The sequence below is a fragment of the Delphinus delphis genome, chromosome 14, assembly GCF_949987515.2.
Source record: "Delphinus delphis chromosome 14, mDelDel1.2, whole genome shotgun sequence".
NCBI classification, from domain to species: Eukaryota; Metazoa; Chordata; class Mammalia; order Artiodactyla; family Delphinidae; genus Delphinus; species Delphinus delphis.
In genome coordinates this window covers 56,805,079-56,829,175 of record NC_082696.1, presented here as the reverse complement: position 1 = coordinate 56,829,175, position 24,097 = coordinate 56,805,079, and the positions used below count along the sequence as shown (strand labels likewise).

The window sequence follows — 24,097 nt, the reverse complement described above, 5'->3', positions numbered from 1 at the left end:
TTCTTTAATGCACTGAGTTTTGTCTGGTATAGCTAAATCATTAAATCATCTAGAATTTTATGTTGGATTTACCAGATGAAAGTACATTATTTTAAAACATTTGAAAATGCAATATAAACTTCCTCAAATTTTGTACTCCCTTCATATTAAATTCCCATACCTAGTTCTAGATGAGAGCTATTCAGGATACGAAATATAAAGAACTGACACCTAACTAGTCATTGGGGTGAGGGTGAGTGTTAAGGAAGAAGGAACAATTGAGTGTGGCTCCCACACACTCAATTTGGGCTTGAGAATCAAATGGACTGTCATGCCATTTATAAATAGGGAGGGAAGATGGCAGAGTTTCTGATGTGTTTAAGCAAGAGATGTCTATGAGATATCAGAGTAGAAACATACAACTGTGTTTGGATAGGAATAGAAGTCAGCGGGGAGATTTGGACTACATGCAGAGATTTAAGTGACACAGGCACAGAAGTGTTATTTTCCCAGGGTAAATATTTAGAATAAAAAAAGAAGATGGCAAGTGACCAGAGTCCTGTGTTGGAAAAGGTCACTGAGAGGATGTGACTGCCAATTAATCTGCAAGCTAGACCTTGTCAATTAGAGGATCCTCACCCCCTTTGCTGTCCTAGGAATATGCATTCCGCTTGCCTTCCCTGAGCTAGAAGCTTCCCCGAGGATGCAGCCTTGAGATAGCAATGTGGTGTTGAGACCATTTGGACAGTATATGTGACTGAAGTCAGTTAAGGCCTCTATATACAGTTAAGGCAGGTGTAGAGGTCGACTGATCTTGCAGTTGCCCAAGACAAGCCTCAGAAGTAAGTTAAAACTGTCACCTACCAATCTGGAGTGGTCTGCCTCTTTTTTCAGCTCTCTCCTTGCCCTCTGTGTACAAAGCCAATTTGCAAACCAACATCGTGGAGAATGTAAACATTTCAAGGGTGAGAAAAGGAGAGAGCAAGGGAGCCTGAGAAAGAGCAGCTAAGTAGGTGACCAAAAAAATCAAGTAAAGAAAATCAAGGCAGGGTGGCATCATGGAGTCCAAGAGAAAAGAGTTTCAATTCTGAAGAAATAATGAGTTATATCCTGGTTAAAAAACAAAAAACAAAAAAACTTTTTATGACCTATGCTGGAGCAATAACCAGACCACAGTAGTTTGGAAATCAAAAGGGAAACTGAATATAGATTAATATTTCTAGAAGCTGAGTGGTAAAAACAGCTTGACTAAGCAGAAGTTATTGGAGCAGGATAGTTTGAGGGAGGTGTTTTGGTAAAGATGGGTGGGACTTTGCAATTCTTTAAAGCTGAAGGCACAGTGCTCACAGACAAGGAGAAGTTAAAGACCCAGGAAAAAGAAAAGGGATAACTTACAGAGTGAAAGGAATGGAGTCGAAGACAAGGGGACAGGGGCCCTCTAACTAAAGGATGAGGGATGGAATGATGAGGATAGATTTGGGAAGGGGTTTGAGGCTTTTGCTGGATGGTGGGGAGGTTTTTTCTGGATGCAAACTGAGGGAGTTCAGCCATGAAGGCCTGTGTTTCCACTCAGTAAAAAGTATTGTCTTCTAAGAATGAGGCACAACAGGGTGGGGAGAAGGAGGGAGGAGTCTGGTGAAGCTTGGAAAAAAGAAGCAAAGCTGCTCCGAAGTTACGGGGTAAATCCCCGACGATTCAGGTGAATTCAGAGTCTACGAATGTGTAGTGACCTTAGTCTCCACCACCCCTGTGTGATCTCAGCTAGTGTTTAGCAATCTGACTGGAGGGAAACATACTGTTCAATTGACTCATGATTGGAATTTTGCCAGGGAGTCAGGGGATAAATAAGTTAAGGCTATTGACAAAAGAAAAAACTGGTCATGTAGTCTTGGCTATTTCAGAACGAAAATAAAGCCAGGAGAATATGGATCAGAGACAATAAGAGATGGGAAGTCAAGGAATTAGAGTTCTTGATTATGTTAAAAAACTAGTGTTCATCTACTGTCTTTACATGTACAATCTACCAACAAACATCATTTTAATAGTCATGGGTACTTTAAGATATCTTTTCACTTAATGGAAAGAGGGGTGACAGAAAACAATCACAGATCATTGATGAATTTACCAATTTTGATTTGGACAATTTATGAGTTACCACAAGGTCCAAAACTAGAGACAACAAGTACACGTCCCTTTTTAAAAATAACAATTAAGATTACGCACATTAGGAGATATTTCATTTTATCTAGTATATTAAGGAAAATATAAATCATTTCCAGATTTTTTTCAGTGGGGGGAGAGGTCAGGCATGGAGAGAAATGGATGAATAATTAATATTCTCCTATGTTCTACCATATTTTAATACTGCTTAGTCAAAGTTACATTTAGCTTTAAAACACAGGTTTAGAATAGAAGTTTTCCTGTATTTATTTTGGTTAATTTAAAGAGACTTCAATAACATAAGACCTGGGAGGAAGAAAAATAGGGTACTTTTACCATAAAAATGAAATAGCTGAAGGTTTCTCCCTACGAAAATTATCTTTATCCCCATGAACAATACATACTAATATTTCTTTGAATGTTACATTTAAGTTTAAAAACTTATCCCTCAAAATAAGCTTACAGGGCTTCCCTGGTGGCACAGTGGTTGAGAGTCCGCCTGCCGATGCAGGGGACGCAGGTTCGTGTCCCGGTCTGGGAGGATCCTGCATGCCGCAGAGCGGCTGGGCCCATGAGCCATGGCCGCTGAGCCTGTGTGTCCGGAGCCTGTGCTCCGCAATGGGAGAGGCCACAGCAGTGAGAGGCCCACATACCGCAAAAAAAAAAAAAAAAAAAAAAATAAGCTTACAAATAACTTCCCCTTACCTGACGTAAAGTACGTGCCACTATGCTTTCTAATACTGGTCCTCTATCTTCATGAAGTAAATGAACTTCATCAAGAATAAGAAGCTTTACAATTTGGGAAAGAGCTACGTCCCCAACACTCTTTCTTGTCACTACATCCCATTTTTCTGGTGTGGTCACAAGCATCTATAAGACAAGAAAAGATAAATTAAAAAGGGGAAAGAGGTCACATATTATTTAAACTTCCACTGTGTTATTCAAAAAGAAATATGATTAACCACCTATACACAGATCAAATAAAGTGTTACAAATATCCCAGAATGATATCTGACTCACTGTAGACAACAGTCACTTCTCTTTAAATTGTGATATTAAGCAGTTACTCATTAAAACTCAGTAAAGGTAGTCTGTCTGTAAATTGTAGTGTGAAGTGTACAAAATACACAGGCTTGCTTAAAACGTGTCTTACAATGTAAGAAACCAAGTGACACTATCTTCTAAACAAGTGTGTACTGATAATGGCTTTTATTTGAAAAGGGACAAAAATAAGTGAATAAATCACTAAAAGGAAATGAAAAGGAAACCAAGGATCCACTCTAGGAATGGTTACCTGTTTATACTTTTCCAAATTTGGAGGAAGCTTTACTATTGACACACAGTTTTTAAAAACTACCCTTTAATATCAACTAGTATATGCAGAAGTTTACACTAAAAAACAACACATATACTACAGCATAACTGGCACAAAATAGCAACACAAACAATGAGTCACCGGAGATCCAGGGTACTAAGAGCAGGAGGTAAGCCCAGGGTACTTATATATAAGTTCTTAGAAGAGACCATTTGACATGAGCTGTGATTATAAGTCTATTTGCTTTCTACATATTGAATTGTTTGTGTCCCCTAAAAGCATACTATAGCAGAAAAAAAGAAAAGTTTAATAAACCTTCTACTACAGTAATAGTGAACTAGGAAATAAGCCCTTATATAACTCAAAGAACACATGAGGTAACAAATCAAAAGCAAAGCTTTTCTTATCCAGTATATCAGCTTATAGAGACTGATGATAATCAAAACCCACTATGCTTTGAAGAGTGAAGAGGTTAAGGGGGTCAGATTGTTCTCAACATTTTTGTTGTGTTATCTCAGGTCTGTTTTTGAAGTCGCTTATGGGAATGATGATAATCTTATTTTTTTAGATTGCAATTGATGTATAATTCTTAACAAATACAAAATCCAAGTTTGTCAATATAACCTGTTGCATTATTAGAGATATCACTGCTATCATTTTGAAATGAACTATATCAACCACAAAATTTAGCAGTTGTACTTCGATGTAACAATTAGTGAACTATAATGAAATAGATTAAGGCATTCATATCTAAGGTGTGAAATACTACAAATCCAAAGCTACTTAGTTAATGTGCTAAAGCCAAATGGCAATGTTGAGATCACATCAAATTTTACATTTAAAAAAATGCTTTGGAATCAAGTATAAACAGATGTATAATGGATTTTAAGATCTAAAATGGGTTGAAGCATTCAGTATGCATTAATTAACATCTCTTTTATATTCCAATAACTTAAACAGAACTTCTACTTTGAAAAATGACAAATTTAAAATAACCCAAGATATATCATTATAAATATACCCAGGGATCACTTACTAACAACCCTTTCACTCAAAGTCCTAAAAAATATGCCCATGTGATTTCAAAAACAGTAATTCTCTTAAACTGTAAATTCATGTCACATTAAAATATAAAATAAGCTTACTATTAATAAATGTTAAGAAAGCTACAAAGTACACTACAAAGATAATAATGTGGTAATGATTAAATTGTAAAGTAAAATTTTTCAGATATTGGAAAACTATACTACCAAACCTTAAAAATCCATTTTAGCATTTTGTTTTATACACCTTACTTTCAGCACAGTGAAAATTAGCTTCATTTATATTACCATTTCATTACTCTAATCCCCTGAACGAAAATGGCTAGAAAATAAAGTGTCACATTTGCTTAATGAATTGGAACTCATGCAAGACATTTCCATCTGCTCTTGTATTAGGGCATGGGTTAACTGTCAATATTTTTACTGTCAACTCAAATTTCTCTCAATACATGTACTTATTCCCTCAGGAGTATGAAAATCATTATTCCAAACTGTTCCAATTTTAGCCTGACCACTGGGAAAATGGCAGAGTTGAGATGCTATACACCACTACTGTGCCAACAATTTGGTGTATTCAATTTTAAAATGCTCCATTTGACAGCAAAACCAAAGGACCTATGACTTCCTAGAACCACCTCATCTGGTAATTAACTTAAACATTAATATTATTATCTTTTGCCTTTTAAAACAAAGGGGAAACAAAAACAAAACAAAACAAAAACCAAAACAAAACAAAAAAAAACTTTTCTTACATCTGTAAACAGTAAATTTACAATGTTTAGTTTTCTGTGATTGTTTCATGACTACTAAAATACTTTTTTTTTCTAAGTGAAATATATTCCTCCTAGGGGAGAAAAACAGTAAAATTTTTAAGCTGAATTTTTTTTTTTTTTTTTGCGGTACACGGGCATCTCACTGTTGTGGCCTCTCCCATTGCGGAGCACAGGCTCCAGACACGCAGGCTCAGCGGCCATGGCTCATGGGCCCAAGCCGCTCCGCGGCATGTGGGATCTTCCTGGACCGGTGTCACGAACCCGTGTCCCCTGCATCGGCAGGTGGACTCTCAACCACTGCACCACCAGGGAAGCCCTAAGCTGAATTTTTTATAATTATAATTATTTGCATAATCCACTAATTGGACACTATAGCAACCCTTTATCAAAACACACCAGAAAGGTGGTGTTTCACAGAAGAATGTCATGCTTGAATCTAAGTTTTAACAGACTTGTCCCAAATAAAATTCTTTGAATTTCAAGGTAAGAATTACTAAAGAGATCACAAAGCCTCTTGTCAACATACCTGTAAGAGTGCAAGAGGAACATGTTCAATTGTGCGTTTTACAATTTTTAAAAACTATTTTAACATCTTTATTGGAGTATAATTGCTTTACAATGGTGTGTTAGTTTCTGCTTTATAACAAAGTGAATCAGTTATACATATACATAGGTTCCCGTATCTCTTCCCTCTGTGTCTGCCTCCCACCCACCCTCCCCTCCCTATCCCACCCCTCTAGGTGGTCACCAAGCACCGAGCTGATCTCCCTGTGCTATGTGGCTGCTTCCCACTAGCTATCGATTTTACATTTGGTAGTATATATATATATACATTTTACCTTTTTTTCCCCATATAATTACTAGATTAAACTAGTAGAGTGGGAGAAGAAGAGAGTGAGAAATACTATTTACTACACAACTGTCAGAAAATTTAAAATGAAAGACATAAAATGCCATGTGTTTGGAGAGGATGTAGAGCATCTAGAACTCTCATGAAATAATCATGGAAATACAAACTCACACAACCATTTTGAAAAGCTGCTTGGTATTACCTACTAAAGTTGAACATATGCAAGCCTTGTGACCCAGCAATTCTATTCCTAGTATATTATGTACTGAACAGAAATACACACCTATTTGAAACTAAAGATGTATATTAGAATTTTCATAGCTGTACTATTTATAATACTTCAAAATTGGAAGTAAGCCAAATTTCCATCAACAATAATATGGACAAATAACTTATAACATAGTTTTACAATGAAACAATTATACAACAATGAAAATGAGTAAACTACTGCCATATGCAGTAACATGGTAAAAACCTGAAAACCTTGTTAATGAAAGAATCCAGTTACATAGTATATAATTTCATATATGTAAAGTTTTAAAACAGGTGAAACTAACATAAGGTGTTATGGGAAGGAAGACGGACACAGCAAATGGGAGAGGAATAAGGAGAGATTCCGAGGTGTGGTAATATTTTTCTCTTGATCAGGGTGGTGCTTATATCAGTGTATTCACTTTACAAAAATTTTATCAAGCTGTTCACTTACAATTTCTGTACTATTCTGACTGTGTAGTTCACTCAGTAACAGTAAGCTATGCACATACATGCTCTTATAATTACATATAACTTACAATTAAAAACGAAAGTTAAATGGCAAGAAAGGATACCTGGATTGAACAGGCAAAAGGTGAATAAGAGTTTGCCAGACAAAGAAAGAAAGAAGGATATTCCAGGCTAAGAAGAAAAAATAAGCAAAATTTGTTCTTTGTGCTTCTAATATGCATGGACCACATATCATCTCTTGCGTGATCTTTCTATGTATGCTGCAAGCATCTTGAGGAAGGTACCAAATATGAATTTTTTACATGGAAGTCCAAGTTCCTCAACCTACTGATTGGATTTTTTTTTTTTTAAATACAGATACAACTTCTACATTTAGGCCAATTTCCTGCCCACTTATCAATCTTCTTCTCAACCAGAGACCTCTATAAGTACCAAAAGCAAAAAGATAAGTTCAATAGATAGTTCAAAGATAAGTTCAATATATTTATGGAAAGTCTTTGAACCAAGAAGAGAAATTAGAAACCTAATTTAGAAATCATAATACCCATATTTCCTTAATGTTATTGTTGTTGCTGTCTATTAAAAAAATCTATTCTTGTCTTTCCATATTCATATTTTTCAAAGATAGGCCAGTCCATAAAACCTTCTAATTCCAATAAATTAATTCATTATACAGAAAAACATAGTCTTGAAATTATATTACTAACAGCAATACATATCCAGTCTAAGACACAGAGAATTTTTTTTTTAACATCTTTATTGGAGTATAACTGCTTTACAATGGTGGTTAGTTTTTGCTTTATAACAGAGTGAATCAGCTATACATATACATATATCCCCACATCTCCTCCCTCTTGCGTCTCCCTCCCACCCTCCCTATCCCACCCCTCTAGGTGGTCACAAAGCACTGAGCTGACCTCCCTGTGCTATGCAGCTGCTTCCCACTAGCTATCTATTTTACATTTGGTAGTATATATAAGTCCATGCCACACTCTCACTTCCTCCCAGCTTACCCTTCCCCCTCCCCGTGTCCTCAAGTCCATTTTCTACATCTGCGTCTTTATTCTTGTCCTGCCCCTAGGTTCTTCAGAACCTTTTTTTTTTTTTTTTTTTTTAGATTCCATATATACGTGTTAGCATACAGTATTTGTTTTTCTCTTTCTGACTTACTTCATTCTGTATGACAGACTCTAGGTCCATCCACCTCACTACAAATAACTCAATTTTGTCTCTCTTTATGGCTGAGTAATATTCCATTGTATATATGTGCCACATCTTCTTTATCCATTCATCTGTTGATGGACACTTAGGTTGCTTCCATGTCCTGGCTATTGTAAATAGAGCTGCAGTGAACACTAAGACACACAGAATGTTTGTGATGTCTAAAAGCAGTCTGTTTTATGTTTAACAAATCCTGTTATATCTATTTAAAGTTACACAAGTCACACTGATATCCTACTGAATTTTAAACATTTGTTTTTAAAACATTTTGACTGTTCCAGCAGTATTCTTCTTTGAGGCAGACGGCTATAAATTAAAACTAGATTTAAAATGTTAATGTAATATAAGAAATTTAAAAAATGGAAGTAGACTTTCTTACTTGTATAATATTTAAAATTGATTTTGAAATTTTTGGTATTCAGACTATAGAAAAAAATTTTAATTGTTTAAACCCATTACATAAATGACATTTTTAAAAGCCAGAAAGGTAAAATAACAAAATATAGTCATTAAAATCCAAGAGTATATTACTATAATTCATCAAATCTCAAGAGCTATTAATTTTAAGCCACACCTTCATTTTATGTGTCACTAAGAAGTTAAAAAGACTACCAAATAAAGTTTTTAAATGTCTTACAATTGATGAAATATTGTACATTTAGTTGAAAATGTTAGGGATCTATTAACTAAGCTAAAGGACAATATTTAAGAATGCTTGCTTAATACATTTTCTGCGTTGAAGACAGTCAGCCGAGAGTTGTTACAAATCACATTATAATGCTATAGATGTAGACTGTGCAACAGTTTGCAGGATTTAGGAAGTCTGTCTTCCTTTTTGAAATACATAATCCCATACTTACTCAACCAAAAAGCTTATAAATTATATGAATGTTTTAATTTAAGGATAAAATCTACAATGTCACATGGTTTAAATTCCATAAACACACATATAATTACAGTTATACTAACCTCTGCTATACAAATGTGAGCTCTGATTGACGGCAACAGCCCCGGTAATAGAACCTGACAGCTTGCAGATTATACCTGCCCCTTGGGACACTACAACAAATCAGTTAGTTCCAACTACTCCTTTTCCACCTTTTTTATGTTCCCTCCTCTCCCACCAATTCACACGCTTGAGTGCACACTCACACATGTAAAGCACAAAGTCTTCTGAAGTATCTAGCTACACTTATTTAATGTCAAGGACCACAGCTTTCAATTATAAAATGAAAATATAAAAGTTAATCAGAAAATCTTCAAGTACAAATGTATTTTATGCATATTCTTGTTGAAAGTACAGATACGGTCAAGCAAAATCATAAAGGATACTGTAATCTGACATGTATCTTCGTATTTTGATGTTAGGGGAAAAAAATCTGTATGATACTACTTTTAGTTAAAAGTTCAAAGGTAAAGATTTACTAAATAAAGAAACAAAGTATATAATTCAATATGAAAACCTAATACTTTTGAAGGAACAGAGCATGGAGTGCTGGGGGTAAGGGAGAAAAAGCTCTTGTAGTATATAATTCAAAATTGAACATTTAAGAAAATACTTTGTTTATAACTGTGGTAGTATTGTGTTTATAACTGTAGTAGAATTATCTTTGCAGTTCTTTTTGTTGATTTAAAATACTTTCCAACAATCTCAGAACATTATACACTGAACTCTAGCCTCATCAACATAAGTGTACAAAGAATACAATGCTCGGTTACCCTAAAACTTAAGTAATTACACATAATAGAGAAAAACACAAAAATTGTTTATATTGCAGTGTGTATAAGCCATAAAGACCTTGCTTTCATCATTCTAACTGCTTGTCCATAATACCCCAGGACTTCGTTCCATTAAAGTCTCATAGAGCAAGGGTCTGATACAACTAAACAATGACTCCTATTCTGCTCATTCATAAAACACAGTTCTTGAATATGACTAATTTGTGGTAGAAACCTGCCCTGTTGTAAATTCTATCCTGTACAATTGGGATAGGGCTCATAGTGAAGGGGTTTCCTTGGTTTATTATAAAGCAGTTTTGTTTTTCAAATCTAACTGGTATATGTGCCCTTTAAAAGTGGGGGAAAAAATCCTCTCTCCTGTGACTTTGAACATTTGATAGTCACCATCTCTTTCCTGCTGCAGGTGAAGAGCTCAGTTTGAGGATTGATTTCTTACTAAAATGAAACACTTTTAAATATCACATTGTAATACCAAACTTAAAACCTCACATGTGATGAGCTAAAAAAATGTATTCTGCAGCTCTTCACAAAAATGATAATACCAAGATAATACCAGTTTCATCTCTTCAAACTAATTCGAGGCATTCAATACTAAGAAATTTTACTAATTCAAGAACAATTAATCAAATGTTTGTTTGGGGTCTATTATCAGAAAGAAGAGATGGATGAAGGGAGGATTCTAAAATCTTATGAAGAAATTATGTCAGGACATAAGCTGCTGAAAATGACTGCAAACTAAGGAAATTAGTTGTCTTTATTGTTAACCTACTTCCATTATTTGGATCTTATTTTATTTTTTTAAAAAGGCAGGACATGTGTACTATTTAATCAGAATTTATGGGTATCGAAAGAACTTCTCAATAAAAGTTTGTGATTAACTCACTCAACTCAATGTCTTCAGGCATTTGTCTATGGTTAAGAACACAAAGATAGGACTTCTCTGGTGGCGCAGTGGTTGAGAGTCCGCCTGCCGATGCAGGAGACAGGGGTTCGTGCCCTGGTCCGGGAAGATCCCACATGCCGCGGAGCGGCTAGGCCCGTGAGCCATGGCCGCTGAGCCTGCGCGTCCGGAGCCTGTGCTCCGCAACGGGAGAGACCACAACAGTGAGAGGCCCACATACTGCAAAAAAAAAAAACCCCACAAAGATAAAGGCAAGAAATTTAGAAGCTTATACTTCAAGGTGAAAACACAGCAAAGAAGTGAAATGTGGTCTAAACTCTCTCATACAATGTTATGAAATGCAAAGGTCACCTATGAGGGGGCAGTTAACCTTGTTCAAGCAACTGCCACTGAATCTGCCCACAACTACACATATAAGCTACACATATAGCACCAAAATCACTACAATGCAGAACCGAGTGAAATTATACATTTTTATGCATTTTTTCCCTCCATTCCCTTCCACTTCCTACAATCCAACAAACTTACAGCAGCACAGAAAAAGAGCAAACAACAATTATTTGTTATTGGTGCTGAAGTGGTTTAACAGAAACTCATATTCAATAAAAACAAGGCTTAGAAAAGTGATAAGGAGAAAAGAAAATATGCCCAAAGAATTAGCTAATATAATATCCATGATTAAGTATAAAACCCGGCTCTAAGCTTTCTTAACACCTAACTGAAAAAGAAAAACTGGGAGTTATGTCAGCAAAATGGCTGTATGGGAATTTCTAGTGTTCATCCCCTCCAATTAGGAACATTAATTTGAAGACTATCTGCACACAAAGATTGCTTCGCAAGAGCGAAGGATCCCAGGTGAGAGATTACGGCATGTAGGTAAAGCACAGAAATAAGAAAAGACACAGTAAGAAGGTAGGAAAGATAGATTCACATTACCCCCATCGCTCCTCCTCTAAGCCCAGGCAACCCGGCACAGAGAGAGATACCTTCCCCATTGGAGAACGAAGTAAAGCGAGCGCCCAACTTCACCTCAGTCCCAGAGCTGGCCGTTCCCAGCATCAGGCCAACCCCAAGGTCCTAGGTGTCCCCTTGCAGGCTCTCTGAAACCCAGGCCCCCCGCTTACTCCCAGCACCTACTAGCTCCAGCAGCCCAAGGCAGGGCGGCTCCCACAGCTTCAGGCAGCATCCACGGCACCTACCAGCAGGCTCCCATGAACCCGCACCTGATACCTGAAAAGGTGCTCAAATCACTAATAATCAGGCAATGCAAATCAAAACAACAATGATCTTTCACCTCACACCTGTTAGGATGTCTATTACCAAAAAAGAATACTGGTGTGTGCAGTAGGAAAATGCTGCCCAAGTAATTCTGACATTGCAACTTGAGTTAAGAAGAACTGACTAAATCTGTCAAATTTCCAGGACCCCAGGACTCCAATATCCATCCATTCTCTATTCAGTTAACTGTTTTTCACTATACTATATAGATTTCTTTTAAGCAAATCAGTCACCTAAAAGATTTTACCACACTATCTGCAATGGCTGAGAGCTGAAATTACAGTGTAGCTTTGTCTGTGTGGGGCATTTTCATTACCTTTACTAATTTATCATGGAGAAACAGCTTTGTATTTTAATTTAGCATTTATTTGATTTTTAGTGATGTTTAACATCTTACTTTATGAAACTTTGCATTTTTCCCTTGTAGTAAGAGTCTATTTTTGTATTCAGTGTTTGGGTTTACATCATCAATTTGCATAAACTCACCCATTAATAGAGATATTAAGTATAACTAGTGGATCCATTTTGGATGGCAAATTGGCAAAAATCTGTCAAAATTGTAAATGCACAAACCCTAGGTCCAGCAATCTCACTTCCAAAGTTCTACCCAAGAATAAAGACATACAGACAGACAGACATGCATGAAGTTCTTTAGAAGGCAATAATGTAGATCTATATGCATTGATATTAAGTGGGAAAAGGCAAAATATTATGCATTTTATACAAACACATACACATATGTACATAAATATGATCCCATTATTATTAAACTAAAACAAAACCACATATCCATATTTTTCTCTACATTCTCAGCTCCTAAGCTGAAATGTTTAGAAGGCTTTTTTTAAACCACAATACTCAAAAAAAAAAAAAAAAAAAAAAAAACCACAATACTCTATTTCCTTTTCATAGGCTTCTGCAGCATCTCACACATAGAAAATATGTGCTCATATTTTCTCTGTCAGCATCTATTACACTGTATTGCTTGCTTAAATATCTGTCTCCCTTAATAAACCACAGGCACAGACAAGGCAGGGGCAGTGAGTCTCTTGACAGCTATTGTATCTACAATGTCTTCAAGTGGTCTGCTGCATGGTACATACTCAAGAACTGTTGATGGATTATATATTTTAGCAGATAGTAATTATTAACTCCACAATATTGGTGGTAACTATCCTTGCCTAATAAGAAAGTAGTAAAGCAATTATACTCCAATAAAGATCTTAAAAAAAAACGTAGAACAAATACTTCTACATTTAATAGCAGGATTTACACAACTTGTGTTTTACCACATAGATATTTAGGTTTAGAAAGTTATGCTTAAGGGCTTCCCTGGTGGCGCAGCGGTTGGGAGTCCACCTGTTGATGCAGGGGACGTGGGTTCGTGCCCTGTCCGGGAGGATCCCACATGCCGCGGAGCGGCTGGGCCCGTGAGCCATGGCTGATGAGCCTGCGGGTCCGGAGCCTGTGCTCCGCAACGGGAGAGGCCACAGCAGTGAGAGGCCCGCGTATCGAAAGAAAGAAAGAAAAAAAAAGAAAGTTACGCTTAAGATACTGTCACATAATGGATTTTGTGAATTAGCCAGGGAAATGCTCTCTTCTCTACTCTGTTCACGTAAATTCACCAAACTGAAAAATCTGAAAGCTTATACAAGGAAGAGGCCCATTTACTGAGTCCTGGACAAAGAAGGCACTGGTACACCCACTTCCTGCCCTGTGGCCTCGGGGGGTGATACTCCAGGTTTCTGGTATCTAGATGTTACTTCACTTAGGGTGAATGTTGTTGAGGAAAGGTGGGATGATCTTCATGGCTCCTTATGGAGTAAGCTAAGGAAGCTAAGTGGCCTGTATCCTCATCTTTTCAGGAAGAGCACAATTGTATCTCAGAGTATCATTCAAAGAGGAATGAATATAACTTGAACATTCTGCAATCAGGACTTACAGATTTTTATAATGTTCCTCTCCTACCTCTCTCCCTCCACCTCCCAGGCCTTTCCCATCAGAACACGCCAGCTTTTCACTTCCTTATGTCTCACAGGCAATAGCTGAGGACTCCTACCTTAATTTTCTCCAAAGCAAAGCAGAGTGGGTAGTCCTATAACCACGGACTGAAACCTATATTTCTATAAGCAAATTTATCAACACTTCTAAGTATTCTTATAGCCATGTCTCATTTATCAATACACTATCTCTAATATATCGTGAATGCTCAATAAAAACATATTCAGTATCTTTCATTCATGCATTTATCAGATATTTATTATCTCTACTACTACAAATCTTAGTTTCCTCCATAAATTAAAAAACAAAACAAAACACAGTACATACATATCATAGGGTTATAATGAAAATGAAACAGATTAATACAATAAAATGTTTAGAATAATGCCTGACATAAATTAGGACCAATTAGGTTTTCTAAAATCATCAGCATCATTCTCTTCCTCCTCATCGCAATGCGCCAGGCATGATGCCATGCACTATGCAATGGTGAGGAAAGATAAAGGCAGACAGCCCTTGATCTCATAGGGCTTACATTGTAGTGAAGGTTGAGTGGCAATACGTATTAATCAAAAAGCCATAAAATACAAAATTTTACTTGTGATAAGCTACTGAGAATAAGCTATGCAGTGTTATAACAATTTATAACAGGAAAATTTGACCTAACCAGAGAAATCAGAAAAGCTTTTAATAAGAAAGTGACATTTGACTTAACATCTATAGGATGAAAGGGAATTAATCAGGTGAAGGGAAAAAAAAGAGAATAATAGGCAGAAGCCGTTACAGGCATAGATCATGCATGTGAGAGAAAAATGAATGGGAGAGACTGAAGAGAGGCAGTGTGTAGCTGGAGCAAAGAGGATGAGAAGACTGGAGACTAGTGGAAATAAGACGGGCAGGTGCAGACTACTCAGCCTTTTAGCCACCTCCAGAAGTTGTATTCTTATCTCCCCTTACAGTAGCCTGGAAAACTATGAGTGGCTTTTTTTTGATTGCTCTTGTTTTTCATAGCACAGAGTTATGGGAGTAGGAAGGGAAGGAGTGAAACTGACCAGGTTGCTTTTCTGATTATCTGTGGAGAAAGAATTGGAGGGGGAAGAGTGGATGCTGGTACCCCAGTAAAAATACTATAAAAGTAATCAAGGTGAAAGATGATTGGAGGCTCAGACTAGGCAGAAGTCCTGGTGAAGATGGAGAGGACATGGATAGATGGAGAGGACATGGATAAATGTAAGAAATATTCAGGAGATAAAATCAATAATCAATAGAAATTGGTGCTGGATTGACTATATTTACCTTATATTTAAATATAGGCTATATTTAAGCTAAATATAGTCAATGACTTTTTCTAAAATATATATATGTAATATAATATAAAAACATAGGCTGCAGAAAATTCCCCATGTGCCAGATATTTTACTTCTCCTTACTAATCTCCTTGCTCAGGATGAGATAATCACAAATAAAACATTAAGAAATACTCAATACAGCTACAAGTCACCCTCTGAGAAAAATTTTCTGACTTGATTTGATAATATAGTAGAAGAAAATTAAAGTTGGCTAGCCTTTTCATCTATCTTTTCTAGGTCATTAGCTGCCAACACTTTTACTTATGTGTCAAACTCCTTTTTACAGATTCAACCCCAATAGCTGTAAGATAAGTCAAGAGCTTAAAAGAAAAACAAAGAAACCAAACAAAAAACAAGATATAAAGGAATTCTAGAAGCTGAGGCCTATTATTTATTGACAATAATTAACCTTTCAAAAATTTTAAATATTTTGCAGATTTCATTAGATAGCCTTTGAGAACTAAAGAAAAATACTTATGTTAAGGAATTTGCAATTATGAAAGACCACATAATCTACCCTTTAATATTTAATACATGTATGTCATATTCCAGAGAAAGAGAAGTAATTTTTTCAAAATGATACTAATATTTGTGGTTAGTGAGTTCCCATCTTACCACTTAATGGCGGCAGGATTTTTCTGAAATTTAATAAGTCATTAGAATACTTGGGATGAGCATCATAGTTCTCTTGACTTTTCCTTTTATTTTTAGGTCCTTGTTTATAGGGAAACCAGATTGCTTCTAAGGATGCTATGTATTGTAGTATAATTTTGCAATAGAAGAAATTTTGATTTTTCACTTTGGGAAGAAGAAAATAATAAACTTTCTATTGGCTTTTGATCTGTATTTCAGTAAGTTAGCATGATATACTTTGCAAGCAGGGGTCTTGAACTAATTTAAAAATAAATTTTCTAATTACTTTGCTACTTTTATTTAGTTAATGTCTATAAGAATATGAAATAATCACATGATAAAAAAGTAACTAAATGTTGATGTAAAACAAATACAACAGAAGAAAAAAGACATTAATAGAATATAACCCTCACTCCTCTCTTCATTGCTCTAATACTATGAAACAAGCTATTTTTCTGCAAAAGAATACTCATGGAATAGGCAAAGCTGTTCTAAAAGTTCTCAGTGAAAGCAAAGGTAGTTAGATTCCTGAGTGCTTTTAAATTATTCTCTAAGAAAAGGATCTCATATAATAATTTGCATTCGCTAGACAGATTTTTATGCATCAAAAATTATAGCACTCTCACTACCCCCTCCAACCCAAGTATATTAAGAAGAACAAAAGAGTTGAAAACAGTAGTTTATATATAGAAATGGGCTTTTTTACTCAAAGCATTTTAATGTATTTAATGAGTAGCTATTAAACCTTGCAAAAGTAAAAATAATAACTTAACAACTAACACTAAGAACTCCATGAAGCTTCCAAGTAATCTATAGCTTACTTACTAATAAAAGTAACGAGACATTCTTCGAAACAGAACTCTCATTACTTCTTAATGGCATGCTTTAATGCTGGCAAATAGTTATCCCGGCAAATAATATTTACATTTCATCAAGAGATCTTGAAAGTGGTAGCCTTCTAATTCCATTATGTATAAACATATGGTTAAGCCTTTTAAAACTATCTGTTCTCTTAGAGATCAAAGCTTTCACATTTCAGGTTCTATTCCCATTTTTTGATGTCTCTTAATGAAATGAGGTTTAAAAATTCATTTTGGTTATTAGTTGCTTAATTCGATAAAACTGTAAATACAAATTAAAAAAACTAGAAAAAGCAAAATGTTTAGATTTATGAAGGACTGAAAAATCATTACTGCCATCAAAAACACACTAATTACGCTTGTGCAGCCACTTGAAAAATTAAGCTTAAACAGTCAAGAATCGCCTTGAAAATACAAAAGAATATTGTTGTTGTCTTTTAAACCAGTAATATTAAAAAATCAATAATATTAAAAAAAACCAATCCCAAAACCAAACAAAGAAGACAACTAGAGAAATAAGAAGTATTAACACTATAACAAATATAAATACCACACTAATTTCTAAACTAAATCCATACCTATAATATTTAGATTTCACCATTAAGACTCTGGGGTTTTCAACTGGTTTAAAACTATGCTTAAGTAGCTTAGTAAATAGTGATTTTAAATGATTAGCTTTCTTCACTGATTAAAAAGATACATAGTGTTTTAATGAGCTAGATCGATGATTTTTATCCTGAATGTCCTTAGTTATACATGGCAGAAGTTCAGATCTGTACAACATCCAGAAGTTGAAACAAATTCTTTTGTGCTGATAAAATTTTCATTGTGCCTCATTTTCACCTCCTCTTACTTTTTTATTCCATATTTTATCAAGCGGTTTAAATTTATGTTATTTTCTTTTTAGCTCCTCATACAAAATATAGCACTGGGTGGGAGAGGAAGGTGGGGGAGGGATGGTGATTATTATAAGTAAGCTGTAAAACTGTGCTGTTGTATTTTCCAGAGCAAAATATAATCAACATAGCAATATGGAAATTCAATGCCTAGATATGTAATATAAAAAGAAAGTGGACTGGAAATTAAGCTGGTTTCTAATATGACTATAGATAATAATTAAAAAGGATAGCATCAAGAACAATTTTGTAATGACAACGTTTGAAATGACAAATTGATGAAAAGCCTACTTCCAATTACTAATTCGAACGTGTTAAAATGTTGGTGTTCTACAGGGCTGTTCGCAACCTTCAACCAATCATGCACGCTTTCTGATTTCTCTAACGGGAAAGTTTGAAAACACTGTAAACAAACATCCAAGCAAGAATTAAATAAAACATAAAACACCCATACAATGCTGTGTACTACTATGAGGAGAGGGCTCTGAAGGACCCTGGGAATCTAGAAGCAGGGAATTCTCAACTGTACAATTGAGAATTGAATCAAAATTGGTTCATGGGCTTCCCTGGTGGCGCAGTGGTTGAGAGCCCGCCTGTGGATGCAGGGGACATGGGTTCGTGCCCCGTTCTGGGAAGATCCCACATGCCGCGGAGCGGTTGGGCCCTTGAGCCATGGCCGCTGAGCCTGCGCGTCCGGAGCCTGTGCTCCACAACGGGGGAGGCCACAACAGTGAGAGGCCCGCGTACAGCAAAAAAAAAAAAAAAAAAAAAAAAAAAATGGTTCAGAACTAGAAAAGGTTGATGTTTGTAAACATTCCCTTAAACTGAGGCCCAGAGACTGTAAGTGTGAATTCTACAAAAGGGGAGTGGCTGAGTGACACTTGGCTTCTTTCTCAACTGTCCCAGGACCCTTTTGTATACTGGAACACTGCATGCCCCATAACAAAAGAAACTGCATGTGCATGCATGTACACTGCCTAAGCTTCTGCTCTCTATATTACCACAACGCTTCATTAAGCCCTATACTGTCATTGTCCAGTAGAATTTTCTGTGATGGTAGTAATGTTCTATAACTGCATTATCTAATTTGGTGACCATTGGTGACTACTGAGCGGCTGAAATGAGCTTAGTACAAATGAGGAAAAAAACTTTTAATTTTATTAAATTTTAATTTAAACAGTCACCTGTGGCTAGTTGCTACTGTACTGAACAGCACTGCTCTAGGTTCCCAATTTAATTAATGAGGAATACATGGCAGGTTTGTGTTGGGTGGTCCTTTTGCAACAATCAGTAATCTGCTTGTTCAATTAGTTAACATTAAAATTGTCATACACATATACCTATTGACATGGATGGTTAGCTGTTCATGCATGGTACCTTGTTAAATAATAAAAAAGGCAGAATACAGAGTAGCTTGTGTGTATGGTTTTATTAAAAGATAGCTATTGCTTATTAAGAATTTATTGCCAAGCACCGTTCTAAACACTTCACGTGTATAAAATGAATTAACTTCCACATACCACTATGCCATACTACCATTCATTAAATAGATGTATATATTTTGGCACAAAAATGAGAAGTAGAAAGTATACACTTACAATAACTTACAGTTGGACATGTGTTTTTGTTTGCCTATTTTAAAATTTTTCTGCAGTGAAAGAATGTGCTTTGAAAAGAGAAGAGAAACAATGAAAACTTAAAAGTATTAAAAATAATTACTTTTAAAAGATCTATAATCCTAGGGTGTTGTAGATATCTTTCCCTACTTTTCAAAATATTTCTAATCTCTTTTAGTCACTTCAGCTTCCATTGCCATTAAAGCAATGTTTTCAGGAGGTTCAAGTTTTGCAAAATAATTAAAAAGAAACTGCTACAATCCCCCAATTCACATTTTTATAACATGTTCTCTCTCTATGGTTACTAGGTAAAATTGCATAATAATAGATGGAAAAAAGTTATCAAAAATCAACCACAATATATAGAATTTATATGGAAAAGAGAAGACCTGGAATAATCAAAACAACTCTGAAAAAGAACAAAGTCGGAGGACTTATACTACCTTATTTCAAGACATATTATATAGTTATAGTAATCAAGACAGTGGTACAGGTGTAAAGATAAACATACAAATCAATGAAACAGAATAGAATTCAGAAATAGTCACATATATGGTCAATTCGTTTTCAGTATTGGTGCCAAGGTAATTCAATGGAAAAAAGATAACCTTTTCAACAAATGATGTCAGAACAACAGATATTCATATTCAAAAAAAAACGAACCTCTACCTCTTACACAAAAATTAACTCAAAATAGATCACAGGGCTTCCCTGGTGGCTCAGTGGTTGAGAGTCCACCTGCCGATGCAGAGGACGCGGGTTCGTGCCCCGGTCCGGGAAGATCCCACATGCCGCGGAGCAGCTGGGCCTGTGAGCCATGGCCGCTAGGCCTGCGCGTCCGGAGCCTGTGCTCCACAACGGGAGAGGCCACAACAGTGGGAGGTCTGCGTACCACAAAAAAAAAAAAAAAAAAAAAAAAACAATTGATCAACTAAAGCTGTAAAACTTCTAGAAGAAAACATAAGGAAAAAATCTTACTTCTCTTGGGTTTGGTAAATATTTTAAAAACAGGACACAAAAAGCATGCACTATGAAAGAGAAAGTCAATAATTAGGACTCTATTAAAATTTAAAGTGTTTACTTTTCAAAGGACACTATTACAAACATGAAAAGGCAAGCCTACTAATGGTAAGAAAATATTTGCAAAGCACATATCCAACACAAGACTTGTATTTAGAGCCATACAAAAGTCTTATGACTCAATAGTAAGACAAACCACCCACTTAAAATACTTTAAACAAGGCAAATGACTTGAAAAGATATATCACCAAAGAAGATATACAGATGCCAAAAAGACACATGAAAAGATGCTCAACCATCATTAGTCATTAGGGAAATGCAAATTAAAATCAAAATGAGATGTTACCACACACCCACTAGAATAGCTAAAATTAAAGAGTTGAAGTATTAAAGAGGATGTGAAAGCCACTTTGGAAACAGTTTGGTAGTTTCTTAAAAAGTTTAATATGCATCTACCATATCCCCAGCAACTCTACCTCTAGGAACTTACCCAGAAATGAAAGCCCTATGTCCACAAAAATGATTGCAAAAGAATGTTCATAGCAGTGTTATTTGTAATAGCCAAAAACTGGAACCAAGGCACATATCCATCAAAATTGAATGGATAAGCAATTCATGGTATACCCATGTGACACAAAATTACTTAGCAATACAAAGGAATAAACCATTAATACATGCAACATGGATAAATATCAAAATAATTATAGAGTGAAAAAAGCCAGATTTTAAAAAAGCATACACTGTATTATTCTACTTACATAATTTTTTTTTATTGTAAACAAACTTTTATTTTAATGACAGAAAGCATTTCAGTGGTTGCCTGGCGATGAGAGTGGCAGATGGTGAGAGATGGATTACAAAGGGATGTGAGGAAACTTTTAGGGCTGATGAATATGTTCATTATTTTGATTGTAGTGATGGCTTCACTGGTATGCGCATATGTCAAAACTCATTAAATTGTGTTCTTTAAATATGTATGTTTTTTGCACATTAGTTATACCTCAATAAACCTGAAATAAAATGTTTAGAGATCAGCTAGCACGCCTGCATTAAATATAACATGTAGTAGTATCTAGTGCTTTCCTTAGAATATAATTATTATTTTCCTTTCTAGTAAGAAAAGTCTCAAATGTAGGAATGAATCAATAGCTTTAATTCTCTTACAAAAAAGAAGATCAAATTTAACATAAAAGCCTTCTTTTAACAAGCCTTCCCAAAAGGTATTCTCCTTAATCAATTGCACAGATTATTGTTCTGCCAAGGGCTAAGTCAAAAGGATACTCTACTTAGTACCAAATAAGTGCCACTCAACTTAACTATACTGTCGCTTCTAAAACTGAGGGGAAAGCCATCAATTTTTTCTTTTCTCCTGGACTGAAACAGCCAGGTATAGTTCAAAGTGTCAGTGTAGCATAAATCAAGTATACACCCTGGGGTTACTTCTCATGAAGTACAGTGGGTTAGGAGAAGAATAAAGAACCCAATGATGATGCAGAAAGAAACTAACATTTGTTGAAGGACAACTATGTGCAAAGTTCTAACTCCAAAAGACCTTTTATATGTTATATCAAATAACAACAGTAAGACACTTAAAATATTTTAGTCTTCTATAACTTGAGGGAACAAAGCACTATACAATGAAAATGTTTTTAAGGCAAACAGGCAAGACCACAGATATTATTCTTTTAGACTATTAGCTTTTGAGGCTTGGCCCTGCCTTAGACACGATTGACTCCCCAACACAAGTGCTATGCCTTACACGCTATAGATAAGGTGCCTAATATTTCTTTAAGATAAAAGAAATATTTACAACATACAAATTAGACAGCAATGAGAATTAAGGTACCATATTAAAGTACCAAAGAAAATAATTTTTGTTTATTTTTTAAATATAACAGATCCAAAATTAGCTTGCATTCAGAGGCGCTCTGAATAATGGAGAAAAAAAGTATTATAACTGGGGCTTCCGTGGTGGTGCAGTGGTTAAGAATACACCTGCCCATGCAGGGAACACGGGTTCGAGCCCTGGTCTGGGAGGATTCCACATGCCGCGGAGCAACTAAGCCCGTGCGCCACAACTACTGAAGCCCGCACGCCTAAAGCCCGTGTTCTGCAACTAGAGAAAGCCCACGCACAGCAACGAAGACCCAAATAAATAAATTTGCTTAAAAAAAGAATTATAAGTGGAACACCAGGAACTAGATAACCCAAGGCCCATCCTATTAGTACGCCTAGGGGAGTGCATCATATATATAACTATCACCCATCAACAGAAAAGACAAAGAATGCTTTCTAGTTCCCTTTCAACTAGACCCAGTGAATCGCTGCACTTAAAGAAACGGAAGTCTATGCTTATGGTAATGTGATTGATAAATGGGAATGTAAAGGAAACCCTTTAACCGGCAGTTTATGAAGAATCAACTTAAAAACTAGAAGAGAAAATTTTTTTCTCCACTATATCAAATTAGTTTCTGAAATATCCTATTTAGCTCTTTTCCCTCAATATTCAATCTGCTATGAATAAGTAAATAAATGTTATTTTTAAGTAAAAGTCATCAGAAGTGCACAGTAAACATATTATATCCAGTAAAGGGAATACTCTGCAGCCATCAAATGTCATGCAATACGAACTAATCCTTAATAATATGCAAAAATATTTACTGGAAAAATTTAATAATAAACAATCAACTTTCATTTTTTAATGTTATACATCCTTGCCTCAAAAAAAGATTCAGAGGATATATACTAAACTCTGTAATTTTCTGTATTTTTAAAACTTTCCTACAATGAGCATGTTATCCTTTGGAATAAAAAAAAAAAATGTGGCGTACAGAAATTCTCAAGATAAAATTAACTTTTAATTCACACTGATTTTCAAAAGTGCCACAAAGCTCCAGTTAGAGATGTAAAACTACACAACAAAATACACAGAAAATGACCTGCAGGATACAAAATGGTTTAAAATATGTGATCTAACATAATATTTATCATAATATGAATAGGCGTGCCCTCTAACGTTGGGATGACTTTATCCAAGAACAATAGGCAGTAAATATTTTTATGTAATGAATTAAAAAAAGTTCAAATCCATGATGAATCCAAGTACAATTAGTACCCTTAAGGAAAATTATTTACAGCTGTAGTGGCACAAAGCTTTGCAAAAATAAGATTTCATATATTTCTAGTTTTGATACATGAAAAATATTTTTTTACAATACTGTGAAAACGAAAACTATACATCTTAGAGAAGCTATTTCGATCAGTCATAGAAATTACAGAAAGCACAGCTCCCTACAAATCCTAAAATTAGCCAGCTCTGGACTTGCATTTTAGGTTTATAGCAACTTTGTAGTTCTGCTGCAGTGTTTATGAGATGAGCTTTTTTGACAACAACTTCCTTGGAGAGTAACCAAAGCACTGTCAACAACAGAAAACTTGCTTTCAAATCAAGAACTAAAAAAATTGCCCTGACCTATCAAGCTCTCAGGATATTATTATAAGACTGTATTTTCTCACTGACATCACACCATATCAAACTAGAAATTTCTGAAGAAAGCATAAGCATTTGGTATTGTTCAAGAAAGTGCAAGAATTCAGATTAACAGAGAATGTTTTTATTCATCAGATCCTTTAAGCAGAGATTTTTTTTTAATTCCAGAGGTAAATTATAAGAATAAATTCAAATTTTCAAAATATATCTCAGATACTAATGAGTATATAGAATGCTCTTATGTTTCTG

At 35.3% G+C, this 24,097-nt stretch overlaps 1 protein-coding gene across 3 annotated transcripts in view; it reads right to left on the bottom strand.

Annotated features, from left to right (window-relative positions):
- The window catches only part of ASCC3 (activating signal cointegrator 1 complex subunit 3), a 334,404-nt gene that overhangs the window by 195,125 nt on the left and 115,182 nt on the right, over nucleotides 1-24,097 (bottom strand). For all 3 annotated transcript variants that reach the window (XM_060030178.1, XM_060030179.1, XM_060030180.2), the window contains one exon: nucleotides 2,845-3,009. In XM_060030178.1, the coding sequence (XP_059886161.1) occupies nucleotides 2,845-3,009 (165 nt within the window). The remainder of the gene's footprint in view (nucleotides 1-2,844; nucleotides 3,010-24,097) is intronic.